At 40.6% G+C, this 16,990-nt stretch overlaps 1 protein-coding gene and 1 non-coding gene across 9 annotated transcripts in view; one reads left to right on the plus strand and one right to left on the minus strand.

Annotated features, from left to right (window-relative positions):
• MED14 (mediator complex subunit 14) overlaps nucleotides 1–6,411 on the minus strand; it is a 76,752-nt gene extending 70,341 nt beyond the window's left edge. The window contains exons 1-2 of one of the 2 annotated variants that reach the window (XM_019747848.2): nucleotides 5,843–6,411; nucleotides 1,538–1,564 (exon numbers count right to left, since the gene is read on the minus strand). In XM_019747848.2, the coding sequence (XP_019603407.1) occupies nucleotides 1,538–1,564; nucleotides 5,843–6,057 (242 nt within the window). In that variant the 5' untranslated portion in view covers nucleotides 6,058–6,411. The remainder of the gene's footprint in view (nucleotides 1–1,537; nucleotides 1,565–5,842) is intronic. The other variant, XM_019747847.2, reaches the window with a different exon arrangement.
• Nucleotides 6,412–6,639: 228 nt separating this feature from the next.
• Nucleotides 6,640–16,990, plus strand: part of LOC109455926 (uncharacterized) — a 248,987-nt gene continuing 238,636 nt past the window's right edge. For 5 of the 7 annotated variants that reach the window (XR_012493412.1, XR_012493410.1, XR_012493414.1 and 2 more), the window contains exons 1-2: nucleotides 6,640–6,883; nucleotides 10,659–10,852. This is a non-coding gene — a transcript (uncharacterized LOC109455926). The remainder of the gene's footprint in view (nucleotides 6,884–10,658; nucleotides 10,853–16,990) is intronic. The other 2 variants (XR_012493413.1, XR_012493415.1) reach the window with 1 other exon arrangement.

Raw genomic sequence — 16,990 nt, forward strand, 5'->3', positions numbered from 1 at the left:
ATGGTTTACCCTAAGACACCGAAAAAAACATTCAACAAGCCAGGACTAATGACAGGACCCAAAAAAGACATCAACCTCCCTCTAAGTGGACTCTGACCTGTCCATCTTAGTACAGCTGTTCAATAAGCTCCAGATCCAATGCACATCTCTGCATCTCGCCAACAGCAACACCATGATGCAACGCACCAACATAAAATGTTTGCGTAAGTATAATCCTGACTGAAGCCTTCAGAGTCTAGCTCCTATCGAGAGCATACGTAGCCCACAACCTGACAGGCTTCCTTACGGATCAGCCAGCAATGTGATTATTGGTAGTGTAAAGAATCAAGGACACTGATACAGTTACTTTACCAGTGTCTCTGAAGGATCCTAAGAGATAAAACAAGCAGAGCCTCACAGGCAAGAGTGGGACACAGCAGAAATGTTAAATGTACATTAAAATCTGGCAGCCACCCCAGTGCTAAGAGCCTCAGTACTGTCACTTCCATGGATTACAGAGGACGCGAAGCCTCTGCTACTTGCCCAGAGCAAATGTATTTGTATGTTATTAGCTTTCCCAAATGAACTTCGCTACTGAAAAAAAGACATCCCTCCCTCTGCAAACTACTGTCACGTGGATTTTCCTGACACCACACTGTCTCAAGTGATAGACAGCATGAGTCAGTTTCCTGGAGCCCAGTTTCCCTTCCTACCTGAGAGTGGACAAAACAATCCTGACTTTCATTTTCATTTCTTTCCTTTAAAACTGATCAGTCAAACCATAACACAGGCATGCTTCAATTGTCTCTTCTACCCCTATCTTTCTGATCTATGTCTAATTCTACCAAAAAAGGTGAGTTGGGGGTAGGAATGGAATGTAGTCCCTAATGGATTGCTAAAATCCTCCCTAGTGACTTGGTATTTAAAAAAAAAAAAAAAAAAATCAACCAAGGAGCATAAATAGTGCCAAAGATATAGTCAAATAACTTATGCCGTAGCCACAACTTAAATCTCTATCACATGATTTCTCTGAAACCTTAATGTATCTCGCTCCTATGGCCTATGGAAACATACTAATGTTTAGTTACATCTTAAGCCCCAAACTCCAACGGAATCAAAATTCTCTCAACTATAAATCAGCAATAGCAGTAGGCAAATGTCAATTCTCTAAAGATATCTAACAGCATCATTAGCAAATGGTAAATTAGCAGCCAACTTTCTAAAGTCAGTCTATTCCTCAGCTTCTCCATCAAGTTCTGTATCTCCTACCTCTTCTCATCCCACTCAGGCACTTGACCTGGTCAGTGACTCAATACAGGTTTCTAGTACATAAGGTCCAGAGCTGGTCTCACACCAACAATTGTCAAAGATGAGGAAATACATTTCCCAGGGCTCCCTAAACAAATGGTGCAAAATAAAAATCATCCTAGATTCTCTGGGCCTAGATTTCTGATCCACAGCCCTACCACCCACATGCACTCTCTCTTATACTCGTACATAAATACACACTCATAGATATATCAACACAGACAAAGATTTAAGGTTTTTTCATACTCACCTTTCCACATCAGATTTCCTTGGCAGTCTAAGAAGAAAAAAAGAGAAAGTGACTAAATATATGCATACCTTCATCAAAATATGATAATGGCCTTTACTTTGACTCTATTAAATACCTCAGTGTTTTCGAAAAACTGGATAAACAGCCACTACAGGCTTGTGTGGTTACCTACTCTTTTTTATTAATACTTTCATGAGTTTCCAGCAATGTGGCTATAAGGGAAAAATCAACAAAGGAACATTTCTCTCCTTTCAAAATGCTTCAAAAGGCATTGCACGAACCTCAAACATTTAATAAGCCCTAAGCCAGTCTTACATTAGCACACTATGGAGCAGAGGAAGTCAGAGGAAATAGTCTTTGAAGACCAAAATGGCCACGGATGCAGACTGCTACTTAGTTGCCAGCCTCCCTCTCCCAGTGGAACCTTGTTTCCAAGCAGTAATCCCTCTGTTTTGTTACAGTGGGCAAAACTGGAAGCTGAGTACATACAAAAGGGGCAGTGTCAGCCAAAGTTTTTACAGTAATTACAATGTTGCATGTGGTTAGATGTAAATAATTTGTGTTACTTTTAAACAGCTCCAGTAAGGGTTTGATTTTTTTTCTGCTAGTTCTCCAGGGCTGATAGCCAGCACCAATGTCACTATTTTCCCTGACAAATTATACCATTGAACACTCTCACATCCACTGAGGCTCCTAGGAAGGTCCTGATCTGCCTCCTGAATCACCATATTCTGTAAACCTCCATTCCCATGGTCCAAGATTCAATGGCCTGAACAACTCTAAAGCTTCCCCTACATTTAATCAATTCTTGAAGAATACACACCAAGACCCTTAGATCCCCTTCACCCACCCACATTCCACAGACGCAGAAAAACTAAAACCACCTCCAGGGATTCAAAGCACAAGAAGGCAAAACTATTAAAATGAGCTCTGGCTTATAGTTACCTACAATTCTTAGGGTAGATAGTCGGATAGAAGCTGAAGATATAACCTGAGTAATAAAGAAAACGAGGTGGGGGCTGGAAAGACCAACAGATCAGATGACAAAGCAGAAATGAAGGCTTTAGTGTAAGACTGCAAATAAAAGCAGCTACTGGCAAGTCCCACTACACGTGAAAGCTCCTGAGAACACTCCTAGAGAAGCCACAATTCCCATCCTCAAGGAAGGGCGAGAATAAGAACCATGGGTTTATGAGAGAGAGAAACAGAAGAGTAGAGACTGTGGGTAGAAAGAACAGGAATTTATGGATAACAAATACACCATTTGGGGCAAAATACTTAAAATGCAAATTTTTGAAAGTGGTAAGTCACAGAAACTTATTTACACCAAAGTGCGATAAGATTACCTAAGGTTCTATCTAGCATTTTCTGATTTTAATTAAGGGTTATTTTTAAAAGAGTAGACGCTAAGTCCCTACAAAGTCAAGGCAGAGTGTAAACTCTAAGATGACAGCATGTATATTGGGGGAGGGTGGGGGGTCAGAAGAAGAAAAAAAACTAGAAATCTGGGGACAAAGACAAACCGCAAAAAATGCCAAGGCTGTCCTTTTTACTTTCGATAGCTCACCGACAAGCATCAAATGTGGCAGAAATAAGACTCTTATAAAGTGTATCTAGAACACTGGTTTTACATTATTAATGCATTAATCCTGACAGTTTCTACCTGGACAAGGGGGAAAAAAATGATTTAGGAACTTCCTTAACTAATTTTGGCTACTACAAATCAAAAGAGAGAAAAGTTATTTTATATATACCTATATATCAAGAGCAACAGTGAATTTTCCTATAAAATTATCCATGGTCTACAATGACAATTTAAAAAATTCATTTGTTGATGTATTAAATCAATAAATACTTAGTTAAAACCCTGACTACGTGCCAGGCATTATTCTAAGTCCTGGGGAAAGTAGCAAAACAAATCAAAATCCCTGTCCTCACGGAGCTTCCGAGCTTCCAGTGGAGAGGAGACAGACAATAAATAATGTCCAGTGGCAGTAAGTGCTGTACAGAGAAACAGAGCAGTGAGTAAAGGATAGAGTGAAGAGGCAGAGGGCTTTTCGTGGATAGTCAGAAAGTCTTTCTGGTAAATTATATCTGAATAAAGACCTAAAAGAAATGAGAAAGCAAACCACATAGATTTCTGGGGGCAGAGCAAAGCAGGGAGTGTGCTTGCCACTTTCAAGAAACATCAAGAGGGTAGAGTGGCTGAAACAGAACAAGCCAGGAGGACAGTATTAGGAAATGAAATTAAAGAGGGAAGAGAGAGAAAGCACAGATCACATAGGGCCTTAAAGGTGCGGTGACCACATGTTCTGGTTTGCCGAAGACAGAGCAACAGGCATAAACTGAGATTAACATTATTACTAACAGCACCACCTTACATGCTCAAAAGTGTCCTGATTTGGACCATGAATTGTATGGCCACCTTATAAATAGGTGACTGTAAAAATTTTTACTTGAAGTGAGATGGGGAACCACTGGAGGGGTTGTGAGCAGAAAAAATTTTAAAGGATTATCCTGCCTGTTTCATGGAGGAAAAGCCAGTTAGCAGACAGACTACTGAAGTAACACGGGCGAAGGAATAACACTTGATGGAAATATTGAAAAGTGCGCAGATTCTGAAGTCAGAGATGACAAGACTTGCTGATGTACTGGGTATGGGACTAGAAAAAAGAGGAGCCAGAAATCATTCCAATATTTTTGGCCTAAGCAACAATAGGAAAAATGGAGATACTATTTGGTGAGACAGGAAAGGTTTGGGGGAATCGAGTGGAAGGAAGCAGGAGTGTGGTTCTGGACTTGGAACACTGAAATGCCTGTTGGATATTTAAATGTAGGCATCTAGATATAGTCTGGAGTTCAGTGGAGAGATCTATGCTGGAGATGTAAGTATGGGAATTGTTATTTTATAAAGGACATGGGACTAAAACTATATACTTATTCTACAGTTATAACATAGAGATTCCTCTCTTCATAACTAAGGTCCTAAAATAGTAAGAACACTACAATATAATTCAAAGAATTACTACAAATCCCCTATGGAAAAACAAATTGCACAACCACTGACAAAAGCAGTTTTCAACACTTTTCCATAGCTATACATAGGACAGGTGACCTTTACATACATGAAATTTTCTCATGGAGTATATACTCTTGGATGTTTTTTCCTCTTGGATTTTCATGAAACCCAACAATAAATGGTGCAGAGAAGTATATCACTACAATAAACTCTAATCATGACACCTATTTAAGTTTCTCCTTAGACGGGGTAGACTTCTTTCTTTCCCATTCAATAAAGTACAATGTACAAAAATTGAGTGAGAATGATGTTTTACAGTAATAAGTGTAACCTTTTTTAATTGTTTTGGCTATCTGCAAACAAACATTTTATAGTAACAAATTACTGACACTTTAGTTTGATATCCATATACTAATTATGTCAATTGAAAATACTGGAGTCTAGCAACAGATAAAACATCCAAACTAATCTAGATAAAAACTAATAATTTTTACCTTTTTCTGAACCTGGAGCAAAATACATAAAACAGTAATTAAAGTATATATGCCCCCAAATTTTACAGTGCCTTTTCTTCACACACTGAAAATCATTAGTATATTCTGACCCTATTCTGAAGGGGATTAACACCCTAATCATATTCCAAGGCATTTCATGGGTACCTTGGGTGATTTATAAATTCCCTTCATACTTCAAGAAATAATAACAGCAGGCCAGTTACAAAAAATCTTTCACTTACACTAAATACGTTAAGATTTCAAACACTCTCAAATGTTTCAGGAAAAAACAACAACACTTGGAATCCAACATTTTGGATTCTTTTATACCCATCTCCTGAGTTTAAACTTAGTCAAAAGCAATTACAATCCATTTTTAAAATGTACCGTCAAGAGGCTGTGAAACAGATTTCCTGTCTTTGGAATTTTCTTAAAGCTCGAATAGTATGTATTCCTAAACCCTAATCTTGGGCTTTGGGCTAAACAGCTTCCAGCCTAGAAATCAATAAGGTTCAGTTAGCAACTTGAGCAAAAACCCTAAAGACGGGATTTTCAGAGCAAGTCTAACAACATGCATTAATTAACAAGTCTCGGTTGCTTCTCCAGAAAGACCCCAAATGCCAAGCTTCTCCTCCACCTCCGCTGAGCCCCTGGAGTTCTGAAATTCTAGACTAAGCAGCCCCGCAGAGAGGAGAAAACAGCAGCCTCTAGGGGAGAGGGAGATGCAAACCTCTTAGCCAGTTGGGCGGGAAGGGGGGGCTGGGGAGCAGGCATGGGTTTCGCGGCACTTACAGGTCCGTCAACACCATGAGCTCCGAGTAGGCCCGGTGCAGCAGAAATTCGATGAGGGTGCTGAGCCGGTAGCCAGGGCTGGCCGCGGCGGCAGCGGCTGCCGCCACGGCGGCTCCAGCAGGAGCAGGCGCCGGGGCTGACGCGGGGCCGCCGCTGCCTCCGCCACCGCCTCCGGGAGGAACCAGCTGGTGGTTCTCCAGCTGCACTGGGGCCATGGCGGCGCAGGGCCGGGCTTGGCGCAGCGGCACAAGATGCGGCCCTCGAGCCTCCCGGGCGCTCGGTCACCGCGCCGAAATGGGCGCGGGCAGAGTCGCCGCCGCCTACTGCCGGACCGCCTCTGAACAGGAAGCCGTGCGCCGGCCGCGGAGGCCCGCCCCCATGTAGCGACGAGCCCGCCAGCCCCAGGGACGGGAGCGAGGGGCGGGGGAGAGGGCGGGAAAGCGGGGCTGCAGCTGCAGGGAAGCTGCGCCTCCGCCACCGATCAGATGCTGCTTCGCCAGGTAGCCGCAGCGTCCATGACGGCCCAAGGCGGAAGTCGTTAGGCAGAGCGGAAGGGGAACCTGCAGGGGGACTTCCGACACCAACCTGTGCTTTTTCTCCCGGCTTTCGGGGGCCGGGACTTTCGGGGGGTGCGTGGGAGTGGGGCGGGGCCGGCGCGCAAACCGGAAAAGCGGAAGCGGCGACCGCGCGCCGCCGGAAGCGGGTGTGGGGGCGGAGCCGGAGTCGTCACCGCGAACGTCAGTATTTGCCCCGCCCTTGCCTTCACCGCCCTCAGGGTTTAAAAGGCTCCAATTTGGCCTGAGGTAATTCTCCGCGTTCCGTAGGGTGGCGCCGATGCGGCTGGGGAATGTCCCGCTTAGATGTCCGTGAGTTGTGGTTCTGGAATTGCGAAGAAATTGTAGCAGCTGCGCACTTGTGACTTCTCAGGTCTTTGCACCGCCCACAGTCTGCTCATGCGCCTTTCGTGGGATAGAAAACGTTTCCGTCATTGTTTTTTTTTTTTTTAACTGTGGGAAAAGATGCGAGAAAATATGATTGGAGGTAGGAGCAGGGCCGCTGGCAGAATAACTTCACTTTAATAGAGTTGGATGGATACTGATCTCATTAGTAACCCCCAAATTCCGGCAGTTCTACCACAGAAACAGCCTTTACATCCTCTCCCGCTGGCTCTCACTCGGTTCTTGTCCCTGCTCTTGCAGTAGCCGCCCTACCCTACAAGGGCTTTCAGTTCATCTTCCATGTCCTACCACCACTTCTCCCCCCCCCCCGAAAATCCACGTTTAATATTTTGCTTCCTGCTTCAAAACGGCGATCTCAACCTCACCTGCACTTTGGAATCACGGGGGAAGAGGCTTTAAATAAATACTGTGCCAGCCCCACAGATTGGACTTTAGTTGTCTGATGTGAGGTCTGGGCTTCGGGAGTTTTAAAAGCTTCATAGGTGATTCTTATATGCAGCTAAGGTAGAAATCCATTGTTTAAAAGCGTCCATTGCTGAGACCCTTTTCAAACATCTTTTTGCAGATTCCTATCTGTAACTCTTAGGTATAAGAGACCCTCTTGCTTTTGCGAAGGTTAAAATACTCTCATTTTTCTCCACTTGTGTAATTGTTAGTCATTCTTGAAGGCCATTCATATGTCTTCTGAAGGTGTAACCTCTGGAGTGAAATCGCTTGCTCCCTCGTTTGTGGTGCTAAAGTACATTTACCTAATGTCACCGTGTTACTTACGGAAAGGCATTCGGATTACTTAAACCTCCTACCGCAGTTGCTGGAGGGCCGACTATCATTCATCCCTATGCAAGCTACCTCAAGGAACAAACACGTTTTACAAATTAGCTAGAATTAACCATTTCTTTTGCAGTTGTTTTGATTTGTTTTATTGAAGCGTTTTTCTCTCTTGAAAGCTATTGGTTTCAGTTAAAAAACCCTGGTGGTCACATACACCCAAAAGATAGGTGGTGGTTGTACAACATGGTCCTTAACGTCTTTTCTGACACTCATATTCTGATTCTATGTGATATTGACGGGATTTTAACTCTGCCTCATTGCGTATATTAAACACAGTTAGACTCCATGCCTTTTGGTATTCAATCTATTTGGCAGTAATGTTCTACCTACATAGAGTATAACCACTTGCAAAAAAAAAAAAGTTAATGGGTGGATGGGGGTTTTAGAAAACAGAAAATGTCACCCACATCCATCAGATTAGATTTTATTGAAATTTCTGTGAATTTGAATAGATATCTTTAAAAATTGAGAACTAGTATTAAAAAGTATATTCTAAAGGAAAATAGGGTGAAAATACTGTGATAGGACTGTGAGACTCGATGTGCTTCAATTATTGGAGATCAGACAGGTAATGTAAATGAAAGCTCCTGAAAGAGCTGATACTGGTAGCCCTCCTTCCAACCTGATAGATAGTATGAGGTCTGACCATTAAGTTTGCGAACTCATCCTAGAAAAAGTGCTACATACCTCATTGCTGAATATCACTACGGTCACTTTCAAAGTGCTCCCCTTGGGAAGCTAAGCACCGATGCCAGCACCTAGTCCACCCTTCAAAGCCATTTTGGAACTCTTTTTCTGGAACAGACATCAGAGCTGTCGTCATATTACCCTTGATGTCCTGAATGTCATCAAAATGTCTTCCTTTCAATATTTCCTTTAACTTTGGGTAAAGAAAGAAGTCATTGGGGGCCAGATCAGGTGAGTAGGGAGGGTGTTCCAATACAGTTCTTTGTTTACTGGCTAAAAACTCCCTCACTGACAGTGCTGTGTGAGCTGGTGCATTGTCATGATGCAAGAGCCATGAATTATTGGAAAAAGTTCAGGTCGTCTAACTTTTTCACACAGCTTTTTCAGCACTTCCAAATAGTAAACTTGGTTAACTGTTGGTCCAGTTGGTGCAAATTCATAATGAATAATCCCTCTGAGATCAAAAAAGGTTAGCAACATCTTTGCAACAAGTTCGCGAACTTAATTGTCATGCCTCGTATAGTACCTCGTATAGCCACTAGGCAAATATAGGAAGAGTTAGTAGAAGAAATGATTGGGAAAGGAGAGAAAATGTTGGCATGTTTGGCTGAATTACTAAAGGAATTACTCACATCAAGCCACTAATAGAAATAATATTTATAATTTTAAAGCCTACAGTACAATGGTTGGCACTGTAGTATACATAATTCTTGTATTCACATTTTTTCAATTGTTCCTCTGTTTAATCAACACCAGACTAGCACACATTGGATAGTTTCAGAACTAGCAGCATGATATTTCCTCAGCTCTTAAATTGACCTAAACACTTTATATTTTTCATGAAGTCAATCTGATTTTAATAGAAGGAATAAATTAATTGTAAAATATGGAAAATAAAGAACATTTCCTTTTAAGCCCTTTTGATGGAAAAATGAAATTGTGATACATGTAATTTATTTTGGAACATGCAGCTCCCCCTCAGACACAAAAGAGCAGAAAAGGAATTGCAAAGTAATTTTTTCCTCTTATTAGATTACAATCAATTCCTTCAAAACGGAGAGCAAAAGCAGTAACTGCATTCATTCAACAAATGATCCGTTCATAGTAAAGTTGAGGGAAGGAACTCAAAATACTGTGAGTATGGTCTGACCAATCTAGAAAAAATGAGAACACTTTAATGGCTTTGCATATAAAACAAGACCCAAATTTCTTACTTTGGCCTTTAAAGCCATTAACAGAGTGGCCCTTGCCTGCTCCTCCTGCCACTCTTTCCCTCATACACTATAACCTCACTGGGTCTAAAACATACCATTCCCTAAAGTGTTAGGGCTTGTCCACTGCTCCCGATACTGGAGGCACCTGCTTCCCCCCATTCACGTGGCTGGCTTCTCATTTTCATAGTATCAGTTTAAGTATTGAAAATCCTCAGAGAGATCTCCTTTGACTATATGATATTAGACATGTACAAGGATGTTCACTGCAGCATTGTTTATGGAAGCAAAGAAAATGAACAATCTGAACCGTCAGTAGGAGAATGGATAAGTCAATTACTATATTTCTATGTAACTGTTCAAATGAATGAATTAGATCCACATGTACGAACATAGATACATCTCAAAAATAATATTGAATGAAAACAACTTTTTGATGCCATTTCTGTCCATTTTTAAAGCACACAAAATAATACTCTATAATTTAATACATGGCAGTCGAAGTAAAAAATGTAAATGAGAAAGATAGACATGACCTCCAGGATAGTAGTTATTTCTAGGGAGGGATAAAAGATAAGGTAATGCTTTATTGGTTATTAGCTATGAGTTTTATTTAATGGGTTTCTTGAAAAATCTGAAGGAAATGTGACCATATCTAGATCTAGGGATAGAGATGATTGTTAATACATTCCGTACTTTTCAATATTTTTGAAATTTTTCATAATTTTTAAGTTTAAATTAAAATGTTTCTCTTGGTATCATTTATTCTAGCTGCCATAACAAACCCCCAAATCTCAGTGACTTAACACAGTAAGAATTTATTTCTTGTGCTCACAAAGTTCAGTAAAGATGTACCTGATGGAGAGGTTCTCCTCTAAGTAGTAACCCAGAGATCCAGGCTCCTTCCAGCTCTGGAAGCTGTCACTCTAGCCAGGGAGAGTTTTGGGGGTTTTTTGTGCCCACCCACATACCATTAGCTGGGATTAGTCACATGGCCCATTTAAAGGCTAGAGAGCCAGGAAATACAGTCTTCCTGTGTGCCTAGGAAGAAAATGAAATGGTTTGGTGAACAACTAACATTGTTTTTACCATAATATTAAAATAGTCTTCTCTCTTTTTTTCCCTTAGAGCACAGCCTCTGAAATCAGACCACTTAGATAAAAACCCTAGCTCAACTACTTACGCGCTGAACGCTCTCCAGCAAACTGCTTCACTTCTCCAGATCTGTTTCTTCATCTGTAATAATAGTGTTTACCTTGGAGGATGATTGTGAAGAATAAATGAGTTAGCATTTGCAACGGGCATAAAACAGTAAGTGATCTGTAAGTATTAACTATATCATCATCACCACTTAGGAATAATGATTCTTGTATTTGTTTTTCCACCTAATAACCTATGAACTTTCTGTCTTCTGCCCTCATGTGGCTCTCTCTCTGATATCCCCAGCACCTAGTATAGTTCCTAGCTATCTGGCTTTCATGAGTGAATTAAACAGGTATATTCCTCCATCTATGCACTGTAGTTCTATTTATATTACATTAACTTGTTTGGGATTAAGATTAATTTACATATATTTACATGTGAAATGAAGTGTCTAGGATTTCTTTTAAAATACTTCAGAAAAAAGTTGGGGGAGGTAGATGAAATAAGATTGGCAGAATGTTGACAATTGTTAAAGCTGAAGATGGATACATGGGAGTTCATTATACTCTGTTTTTTCTCTTCTGTGTGTATGAGAATATACATAATAAAAGGTTTTTAAAAATTGAGGATGGGTAATCAACTGAAGGCCCAGATCTTTTTTCTTCCCTAATGAACAGCCTTTAATCTATATGTACTCAATCTTTCAGGTTTTTAAAACATTTTTGTGTTTTATAAAGTGTTTAAAACTAGCATTAAAAAAAGAAAACTATAAGGAAACTTCAATTATAACTACTTATAAAAGAGATAGAAGTATCAAATATTTTAATGATTCTGGTTTCAGGCTTTGAAATAATGTTTCAAAAAATGCTTATACAAATTTATAATCTTAAATATTTCTAGCTATGCTAAAATTCAGTATCTTTTTTTTCACCTCACATTGTTACCTTTTTAAAAATTCTGTGGTGAGGACATTTAAGATCTACTCTCTTAGCAACTTCATGTATACAGCACATGTTAGCTACTGTCACCACACTGTTTGTTAGATCCCTAGAATTTATTCAACTTATAACTGGGAGTTTGTACCATTTTACCAACATCTTTCCATTTCCCCCATCCCTGGCCCCTGGCAACCCCCAGTCTACTCTTTGATTCCATGAGTTTGGCTTTTTTGGATCCCACATATAAGTGAGATCATGCAGTATTTGTCTTTCTATATCTGACTTATTTTACTTAGCATATCGTCCTCAAAGTTTTATCCATGTTGTCACAAATGGCAGGGCTTCATTCTAGGAGAAGGAACTACAATAGCCCCTAATGATGTGGTCACAGTTTCCTCATGTGAGGAGGACATACTTGTAGGATTAGGCTTACTTCTCTCTTGAATATACCATTTTCATTAAATAAGAAAAGGCTGTTGTGTCTTTCCAACTCGGTGAGCATTGAGTAGACCCAACCTAAGATGAGAATATCTAGGTGCCATGTTACCTGAAGGTACTGTGTAAGATGCTTAGTCTCCCTTCATGCCCAATAGCAGACCAGGAACTGTTTCTCAAATGGAATGTAGTGGGTCGATATCGGGGAGGCAGTGAGTCCAGAACACCGCAAAGGGGTCACCTCCAAGCAGAAGCAGCCTCCCTTTGCCAGAGGTGTGCGACAAGTGTCTGAACAGCCTGACATAGATGGTTACAGTTAATTGCCTTCCACATTTTACTCCATTTACAAATCTGGCCAATTGCATGCATAGCTGTGAACTAGCACTGGTATTCAAATGAGTCATAAAAATGTCTATCCTGCTTCCTTGCACCCCACCCCACCTCATTGTACTTTCATTAGAGATTAAGCCATTCTGCCCCGGGGATGGAGAAACCTCAACTCCCTCTGTAGCCCCCTTTCTCCTTAAAGGCAGTTAAATTAGAATACATAGTTCATAGTCAAGCAGTAAAGGTGCTGAAGGAAGAATTTGTTTTAAGGCAGCTACTAGGCTTCTTAGTTCTTCCAGTAGACAGAAAATGATTTCTGTGCCTGGATCAGGTTTTATAAAAGCACTTTCAGTTCCAGCTTTCTAGCTGGGTGGCCAACTGTCTGCCTGAGCTCCTCCCCCCCAACCCCCCATTGCTCAATATTGGACCAAATTTCTTTGGTATTCACACTATTTCTGTGAGAACCCCCTGTTTGAATAGCCATAACCACATTGCCTGCGGGTCCCTATGGAGGGAGTTTGAGATTCCCTTCCTTAGTTTTGTCTCAGATTGTTGAGTCTGCCTAGTTTGAGGTGTCCATCTTTATCCTGGGCATTTTTTTGATCAGTGTCATCCTAGCCTACCACAGAGGGCCTCCAAGGGCTAAAAACAAAGATAGTAGAGTTTTGGGGCTGGCCCGGTGGCTCAGGCTGTTGGAGCTCCGTGCTCCTAACTCCGAAGGCTGCCGGTTCGATTCCCACATGGGCCAGTGGGCTCTCAACCACAAGGTTGCCAGTTCAATTCCTCGACTCCCGCAAGGGATGGTGGGCAGCGCCCCCTGCAACTAAGATTGAACACAGCACCTTGAGCTGAGCTGCCGCTGAGCTCCCAGATGGCTCAGTTGGTTGGAGTGCGTCCTCTCAACCACAAGGTTGCCGGTTTGACTCCTGCAAGGGATGATGGGCTGCGCCCCCTGCAACTAGCCACGGCAACTGGACCTGGAGCTGAGCTGCCCCCTCCACAACTAAGACTGAAAGGACAACAACTTGACTTGGAAAAAAGGCCTGGAAGTACACACTGTTCCCCAATAAAGTCCTGTTCCCCTTCCCCAATAAAATATTTTTAAAAAAAAAAAGATAGTAGAGTTTTTCACTTAGGATAAGGGGTCAGATCACAACATCTTTTCAGCCATTCTCTGCAGTGATGGTCTCATTATGGGAGCTGTCATTCCGTCCATTTTACAGTCAGTTTGGAGCACCTATGAGTATAGCACTCAGGCTTTGAATAGCTTCTGCTGTGGTATTCCATGCAGAAATCCAAAGTAGCAGGCCTCGTTGAGGGCGTAATTGTGTCCCAACTGAACAGTCTGCATAGTAGCTTGAAGTTCATGAGGCAGCCTAACTGCTGCCATTCATCTTTGCTCCCTAGTCACATAGACACACCAGCCAAGTCTTTACCAGCTCCCCAGTCTGAGGGCCAAAGCAGTCCCAGGTGTCCCTCACCACAAGGGGTAAATGAAAATCGATTTTGTCAGACTACAGATTTGTCCCTGGTGATTTCAGGCTGATTAGGCTAGGATAAATTTGGAGTTTATTCCAAGGTATGGCCGAGACCCTCACTGCCATGGACCAGGATCCTTGACTTGGTAATAATGTGCATATCTGCAGCCCCTTGCATGGCACCCACTTGAGACATCTCTATCCCTCATGACGTGGATTTTGCACTGAATCTGGACTCCGATGATCTTTTTGGCCCTTTGGTGTCAGATTTGTTATTTGTATCCTGGGATTTCAGAGTTCTGATTAGACTTTGGTATCCTCTGGTAAAATTTGACTTTTAGCATCATCTTTATCTTCTGTGTGTCTAATACCTTGTACGTCCTTTGTCTGACAACTTATCAGAAATTGGCTTTGGGAGAGATCTTTATAAATATTCTGTCCTCTAGGCTGCTGCTGATCTTTCCAGTCAGCAGTTGAGGTGGCTTAACATTAAAGTTAAGGGCCCAAGTCATTTGTAACTGATATTTTTACATTTGACCAAGTGTCAGCCAGTTTCTCCTGGGTGTGTTTGGTGATAAACTTCTGGCATTACTTCACTGCGGACAATTTGGAATTATAGTGGCCACTTTGAGCAACTTTGACATGAATAAGATTGTTCATCTGAGAGGTGCTTTAAAACAAGACAAAAAATCATGAGACTGGCTTCTCTAAAAGAGTGAGATCACATTTTTTTTCTATACGTTGAATATTAATAAGTACTGGCTTTTTAATGGTATGACTTTATGAAATTATCAAGGCCCGAAGATATTGTTTAAAACACCTTTAATGGCTGTTGTGGGTATGTATGTGACTGTATATCAAAATGGGGGTTTAGTTTTTACAGTGATAATTTCATTCTAAAGCTGGCTCCTTCATATAGAAAGACAGACACAGACTGAAAGTCAAAGGATGGAAAAAATATTTCATGCAATTAAAATAAAGAGAAAGTTAGGGTAGCAATACTCATGTCAAACAAAATAGACTGTAAAAAGAGACAAAGAAGGACATTGCATAATGAAAAAAGGGTCAATCCAGGAGGAGGATATAAGATGTATAAATATTTACATACCCAACATAAGAGCACCTAAATACAGAGGGTGCCAAAAAAATATATGTGCATTTTAAGAAAGGAAAAAACTGTATTAAAATTGTAATACTCAATATATACTGATAAAAGATGAATACAAGTCATGTGCATACATTTTTTTGGCACCCCTGGAATACACACACACACACACACACGCACGTGTGTGTGTGTGTGTGTGTGTGTGTATGGTACTCTTATAGCTCAACAAAAAGCAAACAATATAATTTTAAAATGTGCAAAGGACTTGAATAGACATCTAAATAAGGTACACGGATGGACAATAAATACATGAAAAGAATTGGAGCCTTCATGCATTGATTGTGGAAATGTAAAGTGATGCTGTGTTGTGGAAAATAGTTTGGTCGGTCTTCAAAAGTTAAATGTATAATTACCATATGACTCAGCAATTCCACTCCTATGTAAATACTCAAAAAGTATTAAAAATAGGTATATAAAGAAGTACTTGTACATGTTCACAGCAGCACTGTTCCCAGTAGCTTTAAGATGAAAACAACCCAAATATCCATCAACCACTAAATAGATAAACAAAATGTGGTATGTCCATGCAATGAGACGTTATTCAGCCATAAAAAGGAATGAAATACTTGGCATATGTTTTCTACAACATGGATAAACCTCAAAAACATGCCAAGTGAAAGAAGCCAGACACAAAAGGTCACATATCGTATGATTCCATTTATATGAAATACCCAGAATAGGTAAATCCATAGAGACAGAAGATTGGTGGTTGCCAGGGGTTGGGGGGAGGGGAGAGTGGGGAGTGACTGCTTAATAGGTATGGGTTTGTTTTTGGGATGATGAAAATGTTTGGAACTAGATAGAGATGATGGTTGCACAACATTGAGAACATGCTAAATGACACGGGACTGCACACTTTAAGAGTTAATTTTATGTTACATGAATTTTACCTTGTTATGAAAGTATATTAAGATTAATTTTAAAGTCTATAAATGGAAAAAATATTAGGGGTATATTAAATGTTGGTAGATTTATTTATTTAAAAAGGCATATAAATAACTTGCTGCAAACTATTACATAGATGATACTCAAAAAAAGTAACATTAGATTTGGGTTTTCTTTTTTGCAGAGCAACCAACTAATTCTCTGCCCAGATAACAGAGGTTTCTGATATGACCTATTTAAAAATCATAGGACATATTTTGTTAAGGCCAAAAATACTCTTTTTATTCTTTGTACCTCTAGCAAACTCTTGAATGATTTTTGACAAAAGTTTCCTATCTTTTTAAGTTCCTAAGAATCACTGTTAATTATTACTATGGTTTTAAAATATGCATAGCTGGATTTTGGGTTTAAAAATTATAACTGCATAATCAACAGGCAATAGTATTTCTCCCAAGGACACGCTGCAGGTGTAAAATGTCATAATAACCACCTTCTTTGGGTGACTACTGCTGCTACTATCAGAAATTTTGCTATTTGAAAATATATCTTTAAGAATAAAACATCTCACTTTTGCCTGGAGTATCTAAGTCCCTTTGACCTAGCGAAGCAGTTGCAATTTCCACCTGTGGGTGCAGACTTCAGATAGAGGTTCTAGATTTGATATTCTACATATATTTTAACTTGGTAGATTCCAAGGAATCCAAGAGTTTATACATTGTAGCTTAGAGCTTTACACACCGCCTTGCTTTGAGCCTACAAAAACACAGCTTTGTTTAAATTTTACCTAAACTCCACCCTTCCCTCAAATTCTATAATGACTTTATCTTTTCCTTCATTTAATGAGATACCCCATGGTTCCTGTGTATGGTCTTCCTCTTTGCAGTGGGCCAGTGAACCTGATTTTGTTACACTACAGGTTTGTCCTCGGTAGTCTGGTTGGGCTAACACAGTGTAAAACTTCTATTTCCACAGATGCCAAAGAAGTAGACAATGCGATTCAATAGATGAGAATAAAATGTTTTATTACAGCATACAAACCAGTAGGAGCATCAGCATGGTGGTGCCAGTTCTTATGCCCCCAAGTCTCAT

Source organism: Rhinolophus sinicus, chromosome X, assembly GCF_036562045.2.
Source record: "Rhinolophus sinicus isolate RSC01 chromosome X, ASM3656204v1, whole genome shotgun sequence".
NCBI classification, from domain to species: Eukaryota; Metazoa; Chordata; class Mammalia; order Chiroptera; family Rhinolophidae; genus Rhinolophus; species Rhinolophus sinicus.